Source organism: Balaenoptera borealis, assembly GCF_965194805.1.
Source record: "Balaenoptera borealis genome assembly, chromosome: 1".
NCBI lineage: Eukaryota > Metazoa > Chordata > Mammalia > Artiodactyla > Balaenopteridae > Balaenoptera > Balaenoptera borealis.
In genome coordinates this window covers 25609289-25632181 of record NC_138860.1, presented here as the reverse complement: position 1 = coordinate 25632181, position 22893 = coordinate 25609289, and the positions used below count along the sequence as shown (strand labels likewise).

Here is a 22893-nt window from a genome sequence, read left to right as displayed (position 1 = left end):
AACAGAGGTATAGCTCATAGTCTTATACATAGTAAGTGCAGAACAGGGTTATGAACCCAAGCAGTCTGTTCAAATCCTTGGTATTCTCTATCCACCGCACTTACCTCCTCTTTCAACATATTGGGGAAAAATGCACAGGAAAAAAACTCAGGGAAAAGACACTTTCTTAATAATAGATTCTTAAACTGGGTAACCGGGTTATGGGGATTTTTACTTTATATGTGAGACTATGATTTCCTGATTATTTTACAGTAAATATATATTACATTCTTAATGGGGGGCGGGGTGGGGAAGAACAGGTCTACTCAAGCTTGTCCTAAGCCCTATTCATAATTTGACAGGCAGAAGGATATAACGGTTAAGAGTGTGAGCTCTAGAGTCAGACAGTGTCAACATCGTATGTGAAATGCTTAGACAAGTTCTAGACACAGGCATTCAAGGTGTCTGCTTTCCCTAAACCCAACTGTGAGTTCAATGAAGAAAATATATTTTCCTCATCTCTGTATAGCCAGGGTCTAACTGAGAGGAGGCACTCAAAAAAAAAAAAAAAAACAAAACAAATTCCATGTATCTGTTCATTTTCCCTGGAGCAAATTCAGTCATTTGAGATTATTTTCTAATAATAATAAGCCAATCTTGGCTATATGTTACCACAAACACAGAATAAATATGGAAGTTTCCCTGTATATATAACTGAATCTCAGAAGATCAAAAAGCAGGTGTGCAGCCTGGCTGGGGACTGGTAATTTACTTTGCTCTTCTTTAAATATGTCCACAAAAACCATTCTAAGACTTCCACTATGAGAACCATAGAGTGTTTTATAAGCAACCCACTGTTTGGTAGCTGACACACCTCCTCAGAATTCTATTTTTAGCTGGGGAAACAACTGGAGAATAACTGAGATAAGAAAGTCTGATTATCCAGATTCTTTTGTCCTAAGAATAGAACACTCTTTAGACACAACACTAAAATGAAATAATTCTAAAGTCAAAATAATACATACATTTATTGTTACCTGCTCTAATTGTAGAGGTACAGGTTTCAACAGATACTAGTCCTTCGTCTAAAACAGGTACCTTGGACTTCGGGGTGAGGATTTTCCTTTAGAAATAGAAATATATACTTTAGTGTGTAAGAAGATTTCATCTGCTCTAACCCGCTTTACCCAATTCTTACTTTTCATTTTGTTCATGAAAACTGAGGTTCAGAGAAAATATCATGCAACTTCATCCAGAATAATACTAAATAATTTACAAGTGAATTTAGAAACAAGTAATGCTGTATTTGTTTTTCCTATTTTCTAATTGTTTGTTGTTGAATACAATGGCATGACCTTAAACTACAAATAAAATGATTTTAAAATGCTGGTCAGTATAAATTACACTTAGGCCAATTTTTAATTATCTGTGGCCATATTCTTCAAATAAATCTATCAAATATTATGGACATTTCCCCCTTATACTCAGTAGAATCAGATTCAATATTTTTTTTTTTTTTTTATAAATTTATTTATTTTGGCTGTGTTGGGTCTTCGTTTCTGTGCGAGGGCTTTCTCTAGTTCCGGCGAGCGGGGGCCACTCTTCATCGCGGTGTGCGGGCCTCTCACTGTCGCGGCCTCTCCCATTGCGGAGCACAGGCTCCAGACGCGCAGGCTCAGTAGTTGTGGCTCACGGGCCTAGTTGCTCTGCGGCATGTGGGATCTTCCCAGACCAGGGCTCGAACCCGTGTCCCCTGCATTGGCAGGCAGACTCTCAACCACCGCGCCACCAGGGAAGCCCCAGATTCAATATTTTAATGCTAACTGGAAAGCACATGATAAATGACTCAAAATCGGAGACCAGTGTGACCTGCATTAATCCACTTGATAAGTGTTCTGGAAAGATGGTGACAGTGGTCCCTTTCTATTCTGAGCTGGCCTTTCCCTAAAGCCAACTACAGCATGCTGATTTTTTAAACTGGACAAACTGTAAAGTAAATTCAAGAAAAAGTATGTAATTGGAATATACACACATTTATTTGTAGGTATATTTGTAAGACTTACCTCAATCACAATATTTATATAGTAAGGATAACTAAGAACCCACAACCAAATAAGTTTACATTTAAAAAGGAACTAGCTTGCCAAGGACGGTGAATATTCACCTAGATTGTTACTGATGACCACAAAGTTTCTGGTCAAGTGAATGCTCTTTTGATTTGCCATTGTTGTAATTATCCATCAAACCCATTAAAATAAATATTAGTTTTCATTAAAATTTTAAAAACCTTAGAATTAAACAACAAAACAATCTTGATAATCCTTTTGTACTGTTTCTCCCTCTTTTTCCATGAAGGCCTGGCAAAGATCACAGTTAATCAGGATTTCTCTTCTCAGAAGTGAAGCATCTGATTGAGTTCAATGTATGAGAGGTGACTATTATGACACTGATTTTTCTGGGTGGTTTGTGAAGTCACTCTCAAGACTCATAAAGTAATGAACCATTTACAACGCCTTAAATTATCACATTTTATGTGGGCTAATCTTAGTAAATTACCCTTACTACTTCTTGATAACTGAAGCTGCAACTTTTTTGGTATTCTCTACCACAGCGGTCCCCAACCTTTTTGGCACCAGGGACCAGTTTCGTGGAAGACAATTTTTCCACGGATGAGGGGGGATGGTTCAGGCAGTAATGTGAGCGATGGGGAGCGACAGATGAAGCTTCACTTGCTCACCCGCCACAAACCTCCTGCTGTGTGGCCCGGTTCCTAACCGGTACCGGTCCGCAGCCCGGGGGTTGGAGACCCCTGCTCTGCAACAGTGTTACTCAAAGTGCTGATATACAATGTGTCCAGTCTTGCAATGAGATAAGGAGTTTATGCCAGAAGGTCAATCAATTACTTCAACGATTAGCTCAGCTGACTTTCAAAAAAGGCTACTGATATATATTCTAACAGAAGCTGCTATCTTGTTGTAGACCATAAACTGGGAACTGGCATCAATCTTATTAGACTGCACTTTAAGTAGCACTGCCATACATCATCTACTACACTGGCTAAATGTGTTAAGTGCTAAATGAAACGGAATAATTGGGAGCACAACAGTTCCAGCAGTCACTGAAAAACAAAAACTGCCAGAGTCTTGTATCAATCAAATGGCAGGGAACACTACTGCCTCTGAACCATCTCCCTTACGCTCTGCCTTGGTGCTATAGGATACACACCTTATCACCCTGAAAACACTGAAAACGGGAGAGCACGGACGGATGTCTGGCTCTGAGTGACACTTTTGGTTTTCAACAAAAATAGAATCACCAAAGAATATTAAAGAGTTCTGTCTCAATTTATCATGTCTCTATATATTCAGGAAACATCTGGTATCATTCTCAGATTTCATAATAACTACGAAATAACACACAGTTGTACAAATGAACTTCTTTCATAACAGAAAACATTACCAAAATGGAAATGCCAAAGATCAAAATAAAAGCTAATCTATGCATAGAACAAATATCAATATTTACTACTGCTTCACAGTTTCATTAAACTTTATTAATATTTGAAATTTTCTCTATAAACTTACCCTTCACAGACTGATGGTACACAAAAAGAAGCTTCAACTCCTTGAATGGGGCTTAAGTTATTTAATTCTGAAAGTGCCCCCTGTGCAACTGAGAGATCCTTTGTTTCTGCATCTTCTAAAGTGCCTATAAATCACACAGTTAAGAACATTCATAATTATTTATGTTAAATGTTTAGTGATTACTCACGGTCTTGGCCTATTACTTTTTAATAAGTTGTTGGGTCTGCTTTTTGTACTTTTAGATTTACTCCATTGGCATCAGACTGCAAGTTCCTTCTAATTCTCTGAGCCTAGGCCAAGAGCCCCCCTCCCAACCCCCTCTCTTTCATCTACCACTCACACTTTTGGCTTAACAGGCACTGTTGCAAGTGTTTTACATTTAACAACTCTCTTAATCCTCAACATCCAAAGCGGTAGTACTATTACTCCCATTTTACAGATGAGAAAACAGAAGCATATGGTTACACTGCTTATCTCAGATCACAAACCTAGCAACTAGCTGAGCTAGTAAGATTCAAATCTAGCTTATTTCACTCTAAAGTCTGTGCTACATAATCCCCTACAAAAACAATAAAAATTTCCATTTGAGACTGTCTAATCATTTTAGGACTCATCAATGAAGATATTGCCATGAACATCCTTGTCGAACATTTACCATTCAAATATTTTAGTGGAACACAGCACATCAAAAGAATAACATAAACTTCTAAACATATGCTATTTATAAAGAGAGTCCTAAATTCTTAGAGCAATTAATAATGTGTATGTTTATTAAATAAAGACATCATAGCCCCAACTTCACCACATTCACATTTTAAGAAACCTTTAGTTCAGCTTAGGCAGAACGTATTTCCCCAAAGAAACCACTATGACACAGATTTTTATACAAGTATTGGGTTTTACATATTTAAAGTTAGGAATTACCTTTAAATCTATGCAGGGGTAAGAAACATAAAAATAGAGTAAGTTTTCTGATCCACCAATTCTAAGCCAAATCTCTCCCCTTCCTGGTGTTCTACTGGTCCCTTCTACGTTCCCCAGTGTAGCGCTTATCAAACTACATTGTACATGCTTGGTTGATATAATCCACTAGGTTCAAAATTACATGTGGGCAGGTGCTATGTCTACTTATTACTTTATCACTTAACACCTAGCACACACAAAGCCGGAGCCCACCTGTTGCACGTAAATTAGAGGCTCAAAATTTTTTTGACAAATGAATATAAAGACAATAAATTCATGGGTCTTTGGACATTACTTTTCAGTTTCCAGTGATTATTTTGGAGGTAGGGATGGAGAGTAGAATGAACTTCCTGTTTTCTGAGCAGCTTTCTAGAAAGTTGAGGCTGCTGTATGGATAAGTTAATCTAGTCTGTAAAGGCAGTATTATTATTTCTCATAGCTATAGGAAGACTTTAAGTCACACTGATACCCGGCATTTCTTCCTTAACCATTACCATTCTTTTCCAAATTTCATTTCCAAATGAAAACAGAACACACATTAAGTTCTCCTCTCCTCAAATCTCACACCTACTTATAATGAATATAACAATATAAGTAAGCCATATTTGTAAGTGGAAAGAATTAAGATACGTGTATTATGTCTAGAGCCTACTGTGCTGTGATCATATAATTATTTAACCCTGATGCTTCTCTTATGACAGAAAAACCTCTATTACAAATTTTACTGAAGAGTATCAGTGGCCATTTTGAATATTTGGGATGAGTTCTTACCCATTTGTTTCTCCAGGTCTGGAGGAGTTACTTCTGATTCAAATGTATCTTTATCACTGTTCTCAGTCTGTTCAGTTAAATTAGTAATTTGTTCAGTGGAAGAGCGTGTCACTGGCTTAGAGGCCATGAAAATACATTCAAAGTCTCCTGGTGATGGAGCATCCTGATACTCCAAGGTAGTCTGGTCTGATCTGGTTGAAGTATTGCTATTTTCTATGCTCACATCCAGTTTCTCCAAACTTTGTGAAGTTGTATCCTGTGACCTCACATTCATTTCTTGATGGTCCTTTTCAGGGCTATTCAGGGGAAAAGATGTTGCCTTATCTTTATTCTTCAGCCATTCAGTTTCTGCTGGAACTGCACATTTATGGAAAGGTGCAGTAATAAATGCTTTTGTTTTGCTGTCATCTGCAGCCTGTTAAGTAAAAGGTTTGGAGAAAAATAATTTTACTAGTAAAAATCAGTCACGTCTAAGCTATCCATCCCAATCATACCCACCCTCTCCACGTTCCATTTTTCTCCAAATTCTTTTCTCCACCAAAATTCACTTATTCTAAATCCATTCTCTTCAGATTGCTGATTAAAAGTTAATGACTGTTAATGGTTCTCTAACTGGTGATAGATCACTATTCCCAAAAGACTAAAACACAGAAGAGGCAAGATGCCCAATAAGCACCACCGAGTTCCTATTAACCTACAGTGGAGCTCTGAAGACATACCCTCCCTAAATAGACAACAAACTACGAACTTAATAAGAGAAGCAGTACAATACGGGTTAAAAAACAAAGAAATTTAAAAAAACAAAACAAAACAATTCTAGTCCCATTTCTACCATCAAATAGCTATTTGGTTATAGATAATTTGACTTGGTGCTTCTAGCCCTATTTTCTTCACCTGTAAGTGACGGGTTTGGCTTAGCCAAGGCCCTAAAGTTGCCTTCTGAACTAATGTCTTCTGATTTTATGACTACCTGCAAGACTGTATATAAAAATCTGTAGTGATATTATACAAATCAATTTATCTAACTTTTTACTTATAGGAGCTAATATATTCTTATTAAATCCTTTTGTTCCAACTATTATCAAACTTACTCCAGCAGTCCATTTTGTGGTTATGCCTTCTTCCATGAATGAAATTCTAGTTTCTTTAAGTCGTAAAGGAGGAGTAAGAGACCTTCCAGGTGACAAAGAGGGAGACGCTAAAGGTGTTGTTCGAAGACCAGACCTTAGGATGGATTGAGGAGTGAACTCGGCAAATCCAGGGGAAGTAACTGACATAGCCAAAGTCTTAGCTTTCTATGACAAAGAGCAAATGGAATTCACCATTAGTGTTTGTAAAAGGCACCTACATAAGGACAGACAGGGCCAAGCGAGTCACAATGGTGGCTATATTCTCATCTCCAATAAAAATATCAATAAAAAGTTGTATCACACATTACTGGAAATACAAAATTCTGCTCAGGGCTTTCTATATATAAGGGTATAAAAATAAAACATAAAGCTGCATCCATAATCATTCTAAAGACCTTGGTTATTCCCAGGTTTAAGTTCAACATTATAAAGTGCTGAGATAAGATAATTTAACTACTGCTTAGAAAACTTTAGTTAGGTGAAAGAGATGATAGTGTGTGATGAACAGAACCTAGTTTAATTATAGCAAGCTAATCTAAATTAGACTGACTTTAAGACTGTTTTAGAAAAAATACAATTGCATCACATTGGAGTCAATAGTAACTGAATTACTTATAAGAATTCTGACTGGTTTACTATAATGAATACAAATAATTAGCATAGGAACTAGTTAGTAGAAATATTGATAATTCCTTCACTTAACCTCTCTTCCAAAGGACTAGTAAACAGATTATTGGATCCTATTAGATTATTAAATTCCATTAGAACTGTTACAAGGTTATATTGAATTTCTTCCTAGACTCATTTTTTAAAAAAAATTAATTAATTAATTAATTTATGGCTGTGTTGGGTCTTCGTTTCTGTGCGAGGGCTTTCTCTAGTTGTGGCAAGCGGGGGCCACTCTTCATCGCGGTGCGCGGGCCTCTCGCTATCGCGGCCTCTCTTGTTGCAGAGCACAGGCTCCAGACGCGCAGGCTCAGTAGTTGTGGCTCACGGGCCCAGTTGCTCCGCGGCATGTGGGATCTTCCCAGACCAGGGCTCGAACCCGTGTCCCCTGCACTGGCAGGCAGATTCTCAACCACTGCACCACCAGGGAAGCCCTCCTAGATTCACTTTGGTAGCAAGTACAAAATTATTCCCTCATTTAATTTCATTTGAACTTAGCCCTAGAGAATAAAATGTGAATGTTTTTCTATAGAAGAAAAAAAGTTAGAAATACTATACTGGATATTAAATGTCAGGAACTCAGTAATCTTAGCAAGCTTCTTTTCAACTTCTTTTAATAACTATTTTAGGTCTAGCATTTATTAAAGTATCTTTTATCCAACTTGAAAAATAAGAATTCCCTGGCTTCACTCTAAATGCTGGATATCCAGAAACAATTAAGAAAAAACAACAACAAAAAAGGAAACCTTCTGGGACTGAATCCAGAACACTGGACAACGAGCTTGTGGATAACATACGTGAAAACATTTCGACAATGGGAGGGTAGAAGTCCACTGTTACCAGTCATCACAAGTTTAGTTTTGTGGTTTCTCAGCTAATAATTTACCAGACAGGGTGAAGGAAAAAGCAATTCCCTACTGATAATAGGAAAGAGTAACAGTTTATAATTTTATTGAAGGCGCCAGAATTTTAAAATAAATTTTTCTAAAAATATTAAGAATTAAAAAGTATTTGATAAAGGAAAGAAAGAATGGCAAAATGCTATCAGAAACTGAATTAAAAAAAAAACAAAAGCAAACCCAAGAATATGAAAGCATTTTTCAAAGGAAAAAGGCCTATTTATAATAACCACAGAGGCTTGCATTACTTTCAGAGCAATGTAACTGTTAACCTTGAGCATAATGCCAGTTAACCACAAAGGGTAAATTTAATAAAGTCTGTTTCTGAAAACATAAAAATACAGTAAGCATTGTGGAAATATATCCACAGAAAAGAAAAAAGGAAAATAAAGGCTTAAAGCCCCTTATTACCCAGAGATATCAATTATAAACAGCTTATTTCTCTCTGCTACTTGAAAAGTAAGAACTTCCTAGCTTCACTAGGAATGCTAGACATGTTAATATTTACCTTAACTACAAGAGGAGTTTCAAGTAAATGTAATTCTGAAGCCCTGGAAGCATTGTGACGTGATCCGTTTGACTGTGAATTTACTGGCAATGAGGTGGATGCCAGGGACAAAGGAGATCTTGTGGGGCTTTGCTGAAGAAATCCCGAACACTGAGCAGGCTGGGGGACAGGATGAACAACCAAATCCAGCAGCCTGTAATCACAGTATACATATCAATAGAAAAGTCCTGGTAACACACTTGAGTTATACTGAAGAAACAAAAGAATTAGTATCCCATTTAATAACGCAGACTTCTATATTCACTGGTAAATATAACCATATGAAAATATAAATTCAGACAAGTATATTACTGTAATGCCACCCTTAGTTCCAGAAATCAAAATTAATTCAATAGCAAAAAAGAGAATTATGAATTCTAGATAACAATTTGGTCATCCTCCTGCAACCCTGAAAAGGAGTTCTAGCCCTCCTCCCTCCCTTTTACCAATATTTACTGAGCCCCTACTATGTGCCAGGCATTATTTTCAAATGAAGATGAACTGCTAATGATTTAAATACTCAAGAAAACAAGGCAATGTTTCCCTAGCAATCCATTTGCTACAATTCACTTTCACAACATAAAAATTCCTTTCACCCACATGTGAGGTACATAATGAATACTGGTTTATTTACCTTTATGGTTCTGATCACAATAAAGACTAGACTTACCAACCAAAAAAAAAGTTAATTTTCTCAAATTAATGAGGTTAGTGGCAAAAGAGAATCACAGGATTCTACTAAATGGCTTTCTATAGTGCCCTGGACATTTTTATCATATCAAATGATAGGATAGAGAGCCTTAACACTTTTATTATCGCTCCTTTCTTGAACCCCAGATCTATTAAAATACAAAGGAACTGAGAAAAAGTGACTTGTGGGAAAAGTATCGAAACTACTGGTAGGAAAACAGAATGCCAGTGATAATGACATCCATTTGAAGCAATCTTCTTACCATCTCCTGAGGGTAATTAAAGGAAAAGAACCTCAATCTAATAAAATCTAATCCAAGAAAGGGAAAATCCTTTCACGATTTGAAAATATATCCATTATGTACACTACAAACAGCTTTGGCCCCAATTGCTTTTAAGTTATTAACTTATTCTGAGTACTTTATTCTTAGTATCATAGATTCAGATAACTTTATTCCCATAAAATTATGTCATTCTGTCATTGATAAAATGTAAACAATCAAAAATTTCCATCAATTATGGTCATATTATTGAAGAGAATCATTACATTGAGACACTTGTTTGTTCTCTGCTATTGATGATTATGAACACTTCTCAACTCTCCAATGTTCTTAAATAAAATAAACACAATCACAATTTCATGTTGGATGCAAAATTTCAATTTAACTATTTACTTTTCTAATACCACAGGTTAAGAAATAAAATATTATTGCATCTGAAGCCACTTAAGACATTTTAGTAGGCTCTGTTACACAGGAACAAGCTTTAAGAAGCCAACCAAGATTAGTTGGGATTTATGAAAATAAGCTTTATTCATGGGTCAATCAACAATGAGATTAAAGAAAGCAAGTTAACAGTTTATTTTGCTCATGATTTTAATAAAACAAAGTTTGCTTCTTTTCCCTAGGCAGTCTGAAATCATTAAGCAAAAATTCTAAGTAGACAATCAGCTGATGCAAAGTTTCTTAAAATTACTATAATGCTGCCCAAATTATTTATTTACAACAAGCATTAAAAACTCATTCAAGAATTTAAAACAGTATTTATAAAAATTTTAAAGACAATTTAAAAATTACAGTGTAATTATTAAGTGTATCACCTCACACTGGTCAGAAATGGCTATCATCAAAAAGTCTACAAATAACAAATGCTGGAGAGGGTGTGGAGAAACAGGAACCCTCCTACACTGTTGTTGGGAATGTAAATTGGTGCAGCCACTATGGAGAACAGTATGGAGGTTCCTTAAAAAACTAAAAATAGAGTGACCATATGACCCAGCAATCCCATTCCTAGGCACATATCCAGAAATGAAGAAAATTCTAATTCGAAAAGATACTTGCGCCCCAATGTTCATAGCAGCACTATTTACAATAGCCAAGACATGGAAACAACCCAGTGCCAATCAACAGACAATTGGTTTAAGAAAATGTGGTATATATATAATGGAATTAGTCATAAAAAAAGAATGAAATGTTGTCATTTGCAGCAACATGGATGGACCTAGAGAATACCATACTAAGTGAAGTAAGTCAGATAGAGAAAGACAAATTTTATATCACAGTGTAATTCTTATCTAACATTGTCTTTTAAAAGTGATTTAATAAATTCTTACCTAGAAATTTTTTGTGATGCTTTTGAAATTGGTGTTCCAACAAATGCCTCAGGCAGCTCTGGATCTGGGAGGGAATATACTATAGGAGATGGTTCCTCTATTTTAGGACTACAAAGAAAACAAAAATTTAACTTTTGATTATGTATCATGAGGAGGATTAAACTACAAATGCTATAAGAAGGTGAGATTAGATGGGAGAAGGGGGCTTTCATTTTTTTCCTTAGGGCATTTCTGCTTATTTACAAATAACGATGAACATAATTTGGTTTTAAATTTAAAGACAAAGAACATTCTTCTTGCAAGAAAAGTAGACAACATAAAAAAGAGTTTTCCTTTTTACATACATTAATAAGCTCTAAGGCTGGATTGTGTTTATGAATGCAGCTGATATCCAGGAAAGATTAACAAGTAGCATGACTATAAAAGGTGTAAGAAAAACATACCTATTGTAGACAGAGACGCTATTTTTAGGTTCATTACTTGCCCAGACCTCTCCAATTTTAGATAACACATTACTGATGAAAGTAGATCTTGTTAACACAGTCCCTGTTACAGCTTGCTTTGGAACTGCTGATAATGGTTTTGGCCTAGAAACTGTAAAATGAAAAAGGTAGGATTTAATTTCATCTCTAACACCAGAATTTTAATAGTAGATTAATATGAAAGATTGGAGAAAACGAAACACAACGTAAGAGCAGTTAAAATTATATTTGGTTTAGCAACATCTATGCAGAAATTTAACAATTTGGGCTTTTAGGAGATGGTAAAATAATTATTCTACATGTTTTCTAGAAGTTCTAGATAGGAGTCTTCAAATGAAATAAAAAGAGTTCCGTCATTTTGTATTAAATAAACTGTAAAAAGTTCCAAGAAAGCTTTTGACTTCTTGGGGTAGAGTAGCCAGTAAAAAAAAAAAGTACCGCTGTGATGAATCAAAGCAAAATTGAGCTAAATAGAAGATAATGATGGTTTCAGAAGATAATCAATCATTCAGTATGTTTTCTAGCCCAATACTTTATCACATTTTTCAATGATATCTTACCTTCTCGAAGAACTGATGATGCTGACAGATGGTAAGGCTTAGCTCGCTCAGTGGCTAATTTTCGCTGAACTCTAGGAAGAATTTTCCCATATTGGTCTAATATAGAATTTCGAGCCATTGATCTCTCTCGCAAACGAGGATCACGATCATTCTATTGAACATATCATAACTGGTAAAAATTTAATCTTCAAAAATGTTAGTGCTATGTTTATATATTTACCATTTAAAATATAATTATGAATACGCAAGAATATCTTCATCCTTCCTACATATCCATTCTTCCAAACCAAGGACCTCATACACACACCTAACTGCTTCATCAGTCCTTACCTGTCACTAAATTCCAAGCCTCTCCTTCCCAGCCTTGATTATTCACAATGAAAGCAATCGTTATCATTTACTAAGCAACATATTCACACACACCTCTGTGCATCTTCACAAAGAGATACTGTCATTTTACAATTGAGGAAACCAGGGTTCAGAGGGTGTGCTCATTTGTTCACACAGAGCAAATGAACAATTAGCCCAACCCCTACAGTCCATACTTGTTGCACTATTTATTTCCTACTGCTATCCTCTACCAATTCCTCTTGTTTTCTGAGTGAAGCAGTTAGTCTGGCAAGACTGTGGGCAGATATCTAAACAGAAATGGCATATATGAAAGAATTAGATAAGTAACAATACCCTGTTTCTCAATTCTGCTACAGAAGCCAAGAAGAGGACTTCCTAACCTCAAGATTATACAAAGCTCAGTGGCTACCAAACTACAAGCTCTTATATAATGAAGTCACCTGTTTTCCCTATTCTCTTGTCCCCCATAATAAAACAAGTTTAACTGTACCATAAGATTTATCTTCAGAGTTTGGTTCAGCTTCAAGGCAGGAATATAATTGGCACGCTGCAAATGGTGAACTAAAAGGAATTCATGATTCTGAACACTGGCACTGGACTGTAAGAATCTCACCAAACACTCCTAGAAAGAACAAGATAGATTTGTAAGCTACTAACTTATCCTGAGTTTCTGGATATAAGTTTATACTGTTAAGTCATTACCTGTTCAGTGTCTGTGAATGGCAGCTTCAGTAAATCCTCCATTAGGCCCACTTCCTGACAGACTTCATATGTGTGCTTGAGCAACTCCTCTATATCCAACCTATTAGAATGCTGTCGCAGTAAACTCCAGGCTTCAACCATGCACCTGAAATCAATATTTATCAAAGTTTAGTTTTAGAAAAGCTATTTAAAATGTTCAAAACAAGTAATCCACCTGAAGAATCCCAAAGATACTTTGTACATGTAATTTAAAAGTACTTTAAAATTTTATTGAGTACTAATTACTGCATAACGAAGTTGTCAACAAGAAGATAAGGCATCTCTAAAGACTTTATATTATAATAAAATGTTGAATATTTCATGTAATTTATTGAATACTGCACTGAAAGTAAGAAACAGAATTGTTCTATGGGTAGAGAACGGTTCTAAGCATATGAGTTATTTACCCTCGTGATCACGTGGCTGACTGGGAGCTGCAGCTTGCTGTCGCTGCTCAGCATCATTAGAGAGAATCACACTGCATATCATTAGCTCAGGAGAAGATCAAAATTCAAAATTCGAAGTATGGTTTCTACTTCATACAAGTATATCGCTTTGCACCATTTTAAAGTTGAAAAATTGCAAGTCGAACCATTTTAAGTCAGGGACCGTCTGTACCCAAGAGTTCAAGAAGACAAAAAACTAATGTGGTCTGCACAGTACTGAAAGATTAAAGCGAGGTTCTTAAGGAGGTGACACTCAGCATGAGAAGAGTGGAAAAGAAAGTGAGCAAAGACCTACAGACAGAAACAGCATATTGTATTTATGGGAAAATAAAGGACTTAGCTTAGTAACAGACGATTTTGGCTGATCTACAGCAAGATCTGACTGGAGAACTTGGGTCAAATTAGTTTTAGATACCATGTGGGGCTGCTGAAACATCCTTCTGTGGGCAATAAAGTGTTAAATGAAGCAGTGTTTCTCATGATATACTGTTAAGTAGAAATAAGCTTAAAACAGCATGAATAATTATAATTTCCAAAAATTAATCAATAAACAAAGCCTATAAATGTTTATGTATTTATTTAGATAACAAAATGTCTTGAAAAATATACACTAAGATTAACAATGATTAATCTGACAGGTAGAATTTTTGGAAGGGCTGATAACTGTCAAGTCAGAAGCAGGGGTAGAATAAAAAATGGCAAGCAGATAGGAATAATTTTCTAAAAAAAAAATCATCATTCCTAATTTTAAGTGAATAATTTTGATTTTAATAGGCATCTTGATTAAAAAGCTTTAGCTATAGTTTTTATTGAAATAAAAACAAAAACTGAAAGAAGGACTTATAAATAAATAACTGACCCTCGTAACTGACCCTTATAAATAAATAACTGACCCTGTGTTTCGTAAGAAACACAGAATGTGTGAACAAAGTTACAGCAATTAGTATTCATAATGAAAATGCATCTGAGGAAATTTTGGCAGCACTGTCCCAGACTCCCGCTAGACACAAAGTTTCTTGGGGAAGCAAATCCCACTGTTGGCAGTTCAGGGCCCTGTTAATTTTATTGTTTGGGGACTAGAATATTTTAACGTATTCCACAGAACTTATAAAACTAACGACCCAAATAAGTAAAACATTTCTGGTGTATTCCCTAAAAATCTGCATCTGAAATTGCCTTCCACTTCTGTTTCTACCAGGACAGGCATGACAGTGTAGTTGTTATAACCTGAGTATCTAAGAGGAGTAATTTTTTTCCTAAATCAAAAATCTGGGAATGTTAAAATGAGCACACCATTTTTGTAGAAAGAAAAATAGCTAATGAGGATGAATGAACATCTCACCATTAATTTTAATATAAAGAAATAGATGAAGTGGGTATAATACAATCTTGGTATCTGTTGAATTTGATTTAGGATGGGTGTATGGAATAGTCATTGCACTATTCTACTTTTTGTGTATTCTGGAATCTTCTTACAAAATGCTTACACCAAAATAAATTTCAGATCCATCAAAAATTTAAATGATAAAACAAAAAACATAGAATGGTAATAGAAACAGTGAGAGGATTAAATAATACTATTGAAGTGGAAAAGACACAAAAGTCATAAAAATATTGGTCATTCTGACTTCATAAAATAGCTCTTTATGAAAAGATGCGTTCAATTATTATAGTGAGATCATATTAATATTACCATTTTCACCTATCAGATGGATAAATGCAGGGGGTTAAACTGGCATGACATTCATGGAAAGCAACATGCCATTATCAAAATTACAATTGCAAATATCCTTTCACCCAGTAATTCCACTTCCAGGATTTTACCTTACAAAATAAATTTGCACTTGTGTAAAATGGGTGGTTACTCATACACAGCAGTGTTTAAAATGGTAAAACATTAAAACCACCTAAATGTTCACTAAGGGAAGCCAGTTAAATAAATACTGGTACATCCACACAATGAAGCTCTTTATGTACTATTATGAAATGAATTCCAAATTAGCTTTAAAAGTATATTGCAGAAGGATGTACTGTTTGTATTTTTTTAAAAAGGGAGAGAGGGGTGGCAATGACATATATACGCATTTGCTTAGTAGGTCCAGAACGGCTTAGGAAGGATACACTAGAAATTATTAACATTGTTTGGGTAGTGGGAGGAAGCTTAGGAGGCTGGGAATTCACTGTGTATCCTTTTGTACCTTTAGAAAAAAGCATGTAAATATCTTACTATTCAAAAACAGAAAGAGCCATATTCTTGCCCCTCTTCCCCCAGCCCATGGATATATGTTTTAAGTTTTCCACTTTAAAGTACGATATCTACTCCCAGTTGAGCAGACATACTAGTAGGAGTAAGATTAATTTATTTATGACTTATTAAATATTAATCTAGTAACAGTGAGCATACCTGAAAGCAAAAGACAAATGATAATGTTTTTTCCCAGTTTCTCCCCTAGCAGGAGAAGACACAGTTACCTTCAACTACAAGAAACTGATGCACCATTTTGGGCCAACACTTGCATAAATTTTAAAATAAGTCTAGTCTCAAATTCCCACTCTCTCCTGCTTCCTATGGCAGAAAGGCATGATGCCAGGAAAAGCAGTAAGAAAATCACTTCAACTGATGAAAGGCTAAACTAGCATGTTGATAGTAAAAGTTATTTCAATAAGAAATGTATGGGGGTTCTTGGCGATACAGCAAGAAGACAGCCTGAAAAACACTCCTGTGACAAGCTCTAAAAATGCTAGATTGAATATAAACAATCTTTTGAAATGCATCATGGAGATCACAATGAAAAAAGAAATTCCAGAGAGGTAAACAAGCAACTACTGGTTTCCAGTGATTAGTGTAAGTTAAAATCTTAGGAAAAGATATATCATAAATAACAGAATATTGGTATAGCTACATTAACAGTTACTCATGATGAAGGTTACTCTATAATAATAAAAGGTTAAAGTCATTTTAAAAAACTCTTATGTACCTAATATTCGAAATACAAAAAGTTAGCAGTATTATGAGGAATGAACACATCCTTCATTAGAGTAGGCAACTTGCAGACCTTCCTTTCTATCTATCTATCTATCTATCTATCTATCTATCTATCTATCTATCTATCTATCTATCTATCTCTGCACCGCACAGCATGCAGGATCTTAGTTCCCCAACCAGGGATCAAACCCATGCCCAGCTGAAGTGGAAGTGCAGAGTCTTAACCACTGGACCATCAGGGAACTCCCGCAAACCTTTCTTAATAATTAAGCAGACCACACACACACACACACACACACATCATTAAGGACACACAAGGATTAAAACCACACAATGAACAAACTTGATCTTTTAGACAAATACACTTGACACCTCACCTAATAAATGAGCAACACACTGACTACTTGTGAATACAACAAGTCTTAATAAATTTTAGAGGATGGCTACCACACTGATCACATTATGTAGTCACGATGCAATTAAGATAGAAAAGAACAAGATAATTTTTAAACCCACATTTGTAAAGTGAAACTTCTAAATACCTGATAGGAAGAGAAAAAAATCATAATGAAAATTTTAAAATACTTAGAACAGAAAGATAATTAAAATTGTGGGATGATGCCACAGCAATAGACAGAACGTTCAGATTTATGTTTTTATATTAGTAAAGATAAAGGGTTGAGAATGAGAAATCATCCAACTTGAGTTAAAAAGCACAGCAGAGGACTTCCCTGGTGGCGCAGTGGTTAGGAATCCGCCTGCCAATGCGGGGAACACGGGTTTGAGCCCTGGTCCGGGAAGATCCCACATGCCGCGGAGCAACTAAGCCCGTGTGCCACAACTACTGAGCCTGCGCTCTAGAGCCTGTGAGCCACAACTACTGAGCCCACGTGCCACAACTACTGAAGCCTGCACGCCTAGAGCCCGTGCTCCACAACAAGAGAAGCCACCACAATGAGAAGCCCGTGCACCACAACGAAGAGTAGCCCCCGCTTGCCGGAACTAGAGAAAAGCCCGCGCACAGCAACGAAGACCCAACGCAGCCAAAAATAAAAATAAATTTTAAAAAAATAAAAAAAAAAAAAAGCACAGCAGAATAAAACCCACAGAAAGTGGGAAGAAAAGAATAAAGACAATGATTGCGCCTATACAAAAAGGTTTTCCAGCTCTATTGTACTTTTATGTTACTAAGACTGAATACTCAATGTTAACAGCTGAAAACCTAAAGCTGTTACTCTGAGGCTATCGTGTACTGTGCATCATGATTACTTTGCAGGTAAACCTATTTGCCAAGCCATAATTGTGATGGTATGTCTATAAATAAAGTTCATACAACTGAAAAGCTACCATCATAATGGTTTTAAAGAAAGATGATCTTAATAAAGAAGAGGTGGCAGAGGCTAGAGTCAGGAGTCAGGCTGGGAAGTTAAATAAATGACGGCAGGGACGGTTAACTTTAAAAAAATTCAATCTACCACCATTTACTAATGACTTACTACCTGCGACTATAATAGTGCTTGCAAAATTTAACCCTCGAAATGTTGCAAGGTGGTCATTATCAACCCATGAGGAAACCTGGGCTTGGAAAGGATAATTTAACTGCTTTTGATCATATTTTAGAATGTAGCAGGGTTCAGGTATAAATTCAGATCTATTTGAGTCCAAAGATTGTGCTCTTAACATCTTTGCTACCATCAGTAGCTGTTACAGTACTGTTATTTTTTTTAAAGATACAGATTAATAAATAATATCATCATTAATATAAATTCAAACAATAGCTGGAAAACCAAACAACACCTCACTTATCTAGCATGGGGTGAGTTTGGGGAGAGGGTTAGTATTCTGATGGTTGAAGTATCAAAATTTTTTCAGCTATTTTAACTATCACTATGCAATCATGGCATATGGATGTTAGCAAGACCGCTATGTAGCCTGACTTACTTTTAGTTCAAACTTCCCAAGCTTAGCTTTTTTCCATGTTTCAAGCACATTGTGTTTAATCATTCTGTTGGATTAGAGATGTAGGCATTTCGGGAAATTAGGTGATTATGTGCTAAACATGGGACATAACCTCAGAACTTTGCTTTCTTGAATCAGTCCCTAAAAATCAGCTTGTTTTCTTGTCATGTACTTCTTTCTAATAAAAGTGGAGTGCAGAATATGTATGTAGCTGCATGACCTCCTGAGCAATGAAACATGGCTGCCTTTCTGCACAAGTATCAGTTCAAAAACTAAAGCAGCCTCTCCCTACATTGTTCTCTTACTTTCAATAAAAACAACAAAAAAGGATGAAATCTTGCCATTTGGACAACACGGATGGATCTTGAGGGTGTTAAGCTAAGTCAGACAAAGACAAATACCATATAACCTCACTTCAATGTGGAATCTATCAAAAACTCATGAAAAAAGAGATCAGATTTGTGGTTACCAGAGGAGGGGGGTGGGGAGTGGGTGAAATGGATGAAGGGTCAAAAGGTACAAACTTCCCGTTATAAAATAAGTAAGTCATGGTAAATAATACTGTATTGCATATTTAAAAGTTGCATATTTGAAAGTAAACCTTTAAAGTTCTCATCACAAGAAAAAAAATTCTATAACTAGGTATGGTAACAGATGTTAACTAGACCTATTGTGATCATTTAACAATACATACAAATTCAAACCATTATGTTGTACACTTGAAACTAATATAATATTGTATGTCAACTATACCTCAATTTAAAAACAAAAACAAACAAAAAACTCCCCTGCTACTTTTACTTAACAGTTGTCTTCTGCCTCTCTAACATTCGAGTCATTCTCCAGTTATAGAACCAGTAATTATCTTAAACATTTACTGAATCTGAAAACATGCTATCTCACAAATGGCATTTTGAGTGGTCCTTTGTTTTCACTCCTGCACTTACTGTAAAGGACACTTAATAATGCTAGTTTTCTGGAGACTAGATAACTGAGGCTTCACTGTACTTGAGAAATAAGGTTTTGAAATTATACTATATAAAGTTTGTATCATTATAAACATTATTACATAATGTTTGCTATGGCTAAGGGAGAGGAAATGAGAATCTAGCAAAACAGAGAAACATACTCTGGATGAATCAAAGGACAATGGAATGAAAAAGAGGAAAAACCACCAACCTTTCAAAGTTTTTTCCCTCAATGTTCCAACATCTGCTTTTCTGATGTAAAAGTATTAGTGTGCAAGTACCACCTCTTTAAAGTCACTTAAGAGTGAGAAGTTTACATGCAACTGAAAAAAATTTACATGCTGCTTGCCTACCAAGTACTAGGACTCTTAACCCCTTTATTAAACATTTACCTCCTTTAGCTTCTTTAAATTTTTGTTCTTATATTCATTCTTAATTTATTCAGCTTAGCCAAATACTTTTGCTAACCAAAATTATTTCAACAAGTACTTCTTAGTTCATTACTTCTGAGGACACTGGAAGTTTCAATATGTCTAACGAGTCTATTATTAAACTGAAAGTCTGTCTGAAATGTAAAGATTCAACCCTCTCTCCTCAGAAATACATCCTGTTTAACCAAAGAGAACAAAGAAAACAACTTTCAGAGTGCTGACACTGAAGTGCTGTATGGTTCATAAATGACAATCTGGGATGAGTAAAGTGACCAATTTTAAAATATATAAAAAATGACCCAACCAATAAGATTGAAAAAAAACCAATACAAGTTGAAAAAAATAGTTACAATCTAAGAAATTTCAGCCCCAAACGAGTTTCCCAACTAACTAGGTATTAAGAAAACACAAAAACCAGATTAATATATTTCCAATCATGCCATTTAACTTGTCAGTTATTATATACATGACAAATATAATTATAGCAACAGTGTATTGCTATAATGCAACAACAAAAATCAAAGAACTGCAACACCCAAGCAACCAAGACTAACAAAAATATCAGAGTACCATCACTGGAATATACCCTCAAAGAGCATAATTTATCAACTCAACATATTTCTGGCTGCTTTTCAGCAAAATCAAACTTCAACTGTCCATGCAGGAGACTGTCAATATTGCCAGGTAGAAACAAATACAATTTTTAAACCTCAGTTTGATTTCCCCTTTTACTCAAGGTACTTCTTTTCTTCATCTTATTTTATTTTTTTAAATTAATTAATTTATTTTTGGCTGTGTTGGGTCTTCGTTCCTGTGCGAGGGCTTTCTCTAGTTGCGGCAAGCAGGGGCCACTCTTCATCGCGGTGTGCGGGCCTCTCACTATTGCGGCCTCTCTTGTTGCGGAGCACAGGCTCCAGACGCGCAGGCTCAGTAGTTGTGGCTCACGGGCTTCGTTGCTCCGCAGCATGTGGGATCCTCCCAGACCAGGGCTCGAACCCGTGTCCCCTGCATTGGCAGGCAGACTCCCAACCACTGAGCCACCAGGGAAGCCCCTCTTCATCTTATTTTAGATAAAAGGTGCTTTACATTTTTCTTAATGATGAAAATATGAAGAACATAAGAATATTGTGTAATGCAACCAAATCAAAATATACATTGCTACTGCCTATTTCATCAATTCCACTTTATTAACACATGACCAAGAGTTTGACTGTACTTTCAAAATAGGTACTTACCTATTAAAGAGCAAAACGGTGAGGTGAAGGATAACATCACTACCACTGGACACTGTTGGCTTCATTGTTTGAATATATCTGAGGGCTTGTCTGTGCTCACCCTGACTCATGAAGGCTTCAATAATCTTTGAATGTTGCCATGACACAGGTTTTACAGTAGCTGGGTGAAACAGAAGATCCAAACCACTCTGCAAAAATGACATAAAAATTGGTAAATACAAATATAATGTTTTGCTTTTAGAAAGAAAAAAAAAAAGGCAATATACTAAACCTACATAAACCAAGATAAAACCAATTTAAATATATCTGAAAATATCTACTTTAATCTATGATATTGATATATTTTATTTTAAATAAAAGCCTTATCAAAAGCCTCATACTTTTGAGACCCTGTTAAGCTAGTATATAGAATCTTTCCATCACCAGTTTCATACATCAATGCCAAATTCTGCCTTCTCTAGTTCACCCAACACACCAACCATATCTCTAACATATCAATCACTATATTTGCACTATTAGTAATTGTTTATTTGTTTCCTTCCTTCTTTAGACAATAAGGAACCTGGGGTTCCAAACTATTTTATCTTTGTACTGCCTAAGATGGTGCTTGGTGAAGGTACTGATTAAATTGAATCCTTAAATTACCTCTGGAAGTAGACTGTGTCATATCTTTAATATCAAATTTAAATCCAGTTATGTATTTTCTCTAAAATTCTAATAATTTACAAAAGCTTACATTATAAGTGAACTACAGACTTACCTCATAGTCATTATGATCTATCAGCCAAAACCCTTGAATAAGTTTAACCTGGCCCCAAGAAATGGCAAAGGCAGTTGGAAATGATTCAATGGAAGTATCCGTTTTGTTTGGAAAGGAATACATAATATCAAGTAGCAAATAAATAGTCTTTAAAAAAGAGAATTAAGGACAATAAACAAAAAGAAAAACTCCTATGTATATATTTGCAATAGGTAGCAACAGAAGATATCAGAAAAAAGGCTTAAGACACTTCTTTAAGTGTTCAGAAAGCCATTATGGATGTCCAGCTACAGAAGTATAGTTTTATTAAACGTGGCTACAGCCAATCCCACAACCGACTTCATTCATTCTCAATAGTAAGTACCACCACAAAGGAGATGAACTGAAGCATACTTTCTTCATGAAGTTAGTAGCTTAGCAAATTTAAGAAAGCTATAGACGAAATTCCAGTTATCCAGCAAAACCTGGCAGCCTTTAAGCAAACACATCACTTATTTTATAAATTATTAATAAAACTACACATTTTGACTAAGAAACTGACATTAGTATAAAAGTCTTATTTAAGAGACCACAAGGCTCAAACACAACGCCTAAGTAATTTAAGCTAACTTATAATGCATTCATATTCAGAACGTGAATTAACCTCAGAGAATGACCACTTGCTAGCAATGTTTTAGAGCAGCTGTCCTTAACTTTGGGAGTGTCTTGGACACATTTGAGAGTCTGATAAAAGCCATGAACCCTATCCCTAGGAAAATAAACTTAAAACAAAATTTTGCATAGATTCAAGGTTAACCATAGACCATCTGAACCCAACCAACAGGTCCTGGATTAAGAATCTTTCCTTTAAAACAAATCCAAATGTGAAATTGAGATTGGATGAGATGCATAAGGTTCCCACTAGTCTGACACTGAATGATTTTGGTAATACATAAATTATTTGATAAAATGTTAAAGGATACAACAGAATGCTTGCTTGCTTCGGTAACGTTGTCCAGTAGGTATATGTCAAGTAATGCCTATTAAAACAAAATTTAGTGCCTTGTATATATTCGTTCATTTATGCTCCTTGTTTCCCCGAGCCCATGCCAGGTATGAACAATCCCGCCCCAACTTTGGAGACTAAATGATAT

General features: G+C 35.6%; 1 protein-coding gene across 4 annotated transcripts in view; it reads right to left on the bottom strand.

Annotated features, from left to right (window-relative positions):
- Positions 1 to 22893, bottom strand: part of AHCTF1 (AT-hook containing transcription factor 1) — an 82203-nt gene that overhangs the window by 13704 nt on the left and 45606 nt on the right. For 2 of the 4 annotated variants that reach the window (XM_082339829.1, XM_082339831.1), the window contains 13 exons: positions 22723 to 22779; positions 21761 to 21907; positions 21001 to 21188; positions 12937 to 13081; positions 12725 to 12856; positions 11884 to 12034; positions 11285 to 11435; positions 10842 to 10949; positions 8501 to 8693; positions 6389 to 6592; positions 5298 to 5712; positions 3564 to 3687; positions 1005 to 1102 (listed from right to left, as the gene is read on the bottom strand). In XM_082339829.1, the coding sequence (XP_082195955.1) occupies positions 1005 to 1102; positions 3564 to 3687; positions 5298 to 5712; positions 6389 to 6592; positions 8501 to 8693; positions 10842 to 10949; positions 11285 to 11435; positions 11884 to 12034; positions 12725 to 12856; positions 12937 to 13081; positions 21001 to 21188; positions 21761 to 21907; positions 22723 to 22779 (2113 nt within the window). The remainder of the gene's footprint in view (positions 1 to 1004; positions 1103 to 3563; positions 3688 to 5297; positions 5713 to 6388; positions 6593 to 8500; positions 8694 to 10841; positions 10950 to 11284; positions 11436 to 11883; positions 12035 to 12724; positions 12857 to 12936; positions 13082 to 21000; positions 21189 to 21760; positions 21908 to 22722; positions 22780 to 22893) is intronic. The other 2 variants (XM_082339830.1, XM_082339832.1) reach the window with 2 other exon arrangements.